General features: G+C 43.4%; 1 protein-coding gene across 1 annotated transcript; it reads right to left on the bottom strand.

Moving 5' to 3' along the window:
• Positions 1-984: 984 nt before the first annotated feature.
• PDE334 (ATPase, F0 complex, subunit B/B', bacterial/chloroplast) lies at positions 985-2,075 on the bottom strand. The gene has a single exon (XM_087338178.1). The coding sequence runs from the start codon at positions 1,997-1,999 to the stop codon at positions 1,184-1,186; it is 816 nt and encodes a 271-aa protein (XP_087194304.1). The 5' UTR covers positions 2,000-2,075; the 3' UTR covers positions 985-1,183.
• Between the last annotated feature and the right edge of the window lie 582 nt (positions 2,076-2,657).

The raw sequence follows: 2,657 nt of genomic DNA, 5'->3' as shown, positions 1-2,657 counted from the left end.
TGAGTAATTCGACTTGGGGTAATTTCATGCAGATGGAGGATTTGCTACGCATCATGCGTGACAAGTACAGCATGCCAAGTGAATGCTCTATTTATGTGCACTATACATGAGGCGGTGTGCCGGTCTAGTTTTGTATACATTTGCAATAGTTCTGGAATGCTCAATCCAAATGGTATCTTTGTGGAACGACAAAGATGGCTTCACATGTGGAAAGACAATGGAATTTGTGATATTGACCATGTCTTGTCTTTGGAAGATATTGGGATCACATACAACATTTTTCACTCTGTCAATAGACATTTAAGGTTTAATCATAAAACTTGTATGTATTGGTTTGAAACATATAAATTAGGAGATCCGTTGTATATCCTAGCAGTTTGATCATGCAGTCGCTGTGATTGATTTGATTGTAGGAGGTCAATGACAAATCCTAGTATCTCAAAAGACCAATCTTTTTAACTTATAACACCTAGCAAAGATTTTATACATAGAATATGAACAGGCCACGTCCTGAAATGAAGTCGTTGATGGATTAATTTTTCATTACCTTAGGAGCTGGTAATATAGATTATGTCCTATACAATAAAAAGTAGTTGCAACAGGAACATAACCAAGGAATACTATACCATATTTAAGTGATATATGCATAGCTTGTGGATAACTGCTGAAAGCGTCTAAGTAGCAAGCCCACATCAGGATGAGTGCTCTGCTACTGGTACTTAAGAAGTCTCTAATTTGACAACCTGAGATAAGGTCACGGCAAGACTAGCCATTTATGGAGGTACAGTAATGGAAACTGAATATTATGCAGACATGATAAACAAAGTACTAAGTGGTGAAACCAAATGTACATCAGTATATGTTAGCTAATACATACATGTTTGCAATGGTAGAAAATGTCCAAAAGTCGTAAGAGGCCATCGATCTTCCATGATTGCAAGAATAGCATATCATAAATATTATGTATTGGAAGATATATATATATTTATAATTAAAATGGGAGATGATTACATTAACAGGTAAGAATGGAATACAAGAGGAAGCCATGGAAAGGCCCCAAATCAAAATCCATAAACGGATTTCAGAGGACATTAAAAAAGAAGGCTTGAAAACGCAAGACTAGGCACATCAGGCTTGTGTGTTTGTCTCTCTGTCTCTCTCTGTCTCTCACTCTCTCTCATCGTTATGTGGAGAAAGGGATGACCTTAGAGACAATTTGCTCACTGAGTTCTTGAACTTGCTTGTCCAAGCTTTTGAGGGTTTCTTGCTTCTGGATCTCGAGGTTCACAAGGGCATCTGCCAACTCCTTCTCAATCCTATCGCGAGATTCTTGCAACTTGCCATCAAGCTCGGCCGCCGTCTCTCTCTTCATCTTGTTGAGCTCCGCCGTCGTCTCTGCTCGAGCTGCCCTCAAGATAGCCTCCGCCTCATCCTGAAGTTGCTTGATCTCACCTGAATTGTCTCTCACACCCACAAGCTTCTTCCGGATAGCTTCGTCCCTCTCATCCATGACCTTGGCCACAGGCTTGAACCAAATGTTGTCCAGCGTGACCATGAGGAGCAAGAACTCGATTGCGATGATGGGTAACGTGAGGTTAAAGTCGAAAATCTTACCTTTCTCCTCAGCTTCAGCAACTTCTTCGGCAAGGGCAGGGGCAGCAGCCATTAGAGCATTCATGGCCAAGAAAGTGGCATTGCGGAGTGTGGGGTTTTTGGCAATGGACGAGGTCATGCTTCTTACTCTGTTCATGAGGGTCGTGATGCAGATGTTAGTTTCGGCCTGCTGCTCAACAGCTGATTTGGCCCCCGATGATGATGATGATGATGATGATGATGATGATGATGATGATGATGCACGCACCTTGATCGATCCACGGAGGCTACCGCATCTTCTGATGGATGGAAGGCGGCACATGAGGCAAGAGGAATTGGATATGATTGATGAGGATGTGGGTGTTGTGGCGAAGCACACTGCTCTAGAGCTCACAAGACCCTCCATAGCTTTGTAGCTAGTCGCGGATCGCTCTACCTCCTGATTAACACACACGCAGGCGCAGAGGCAGAGGCAGAGGCAGAGGCAGAGCAGAGCAGAGCAGAAGAAGAAGAAGAAGAAGAAGATGCAGGTTGAGACCCAACAAGGGAGCACCCTTCAAAAGATAGATCAACGAATGATGCATGCCTCCTTATCCAGAGTTTGTGATTGGAAGGCGTTTTGAAGCCACACACTTCTTTCTTTCTCTTTAACTTGGGATCATGGCATATGCCATAATACCACCATCTACATATAACATATTTTGTTCCACCTCTCTCTCTCTCTCTCTCTCTCTCTCTAAATTTCCAATAATCCATGTCAACCACGACCATCCATCGTACGCGTACCATGTGAATGAACCTGATAGATTCACCCGACCAATGCCATGGACCGACTAAGCACTGAGTCTCCCACTCTACAGCTTTCCCTTTGGACCTAGTAGTGACTTGTTGAACCTTCGTAACTTCCGTTGTCACCATGTTTACTGCCGGCTGTTTCTCGTTAGCCTTGACCGGGCACTGGCTACTGTAATGGTCGTCCTTTCAACAATAGGAGCAGTTACACTTTTCGGATGTTGCTCTATTCCCCATTTTCCATACAACCCGTCTGCCTACCGGAATTCATC

The sequence above is a fragment of the Azolla caroliniana genome, unplaced genomic scaffold (genome assembly GCF_043228905.1).
Source record: "Azolla caroliniana isolate FFs.n. ecotype wild unplaced genomic scaffold, voAzoCaro1.0.p SCAF_244, whole genome shotgun sequence".
Lineage (NCBI taxonomy): Eukaryota > Viridiplantae > Streptophyta > Polypodiopsida > Salviniales > Salviniaceae > Azolla > Azolla caroliniana.
The sequence above is the reverse complement of the archived record's forward strand: the minus strand, read 5'-3'. Positions and strand labels throughout refer to the sequence as shown.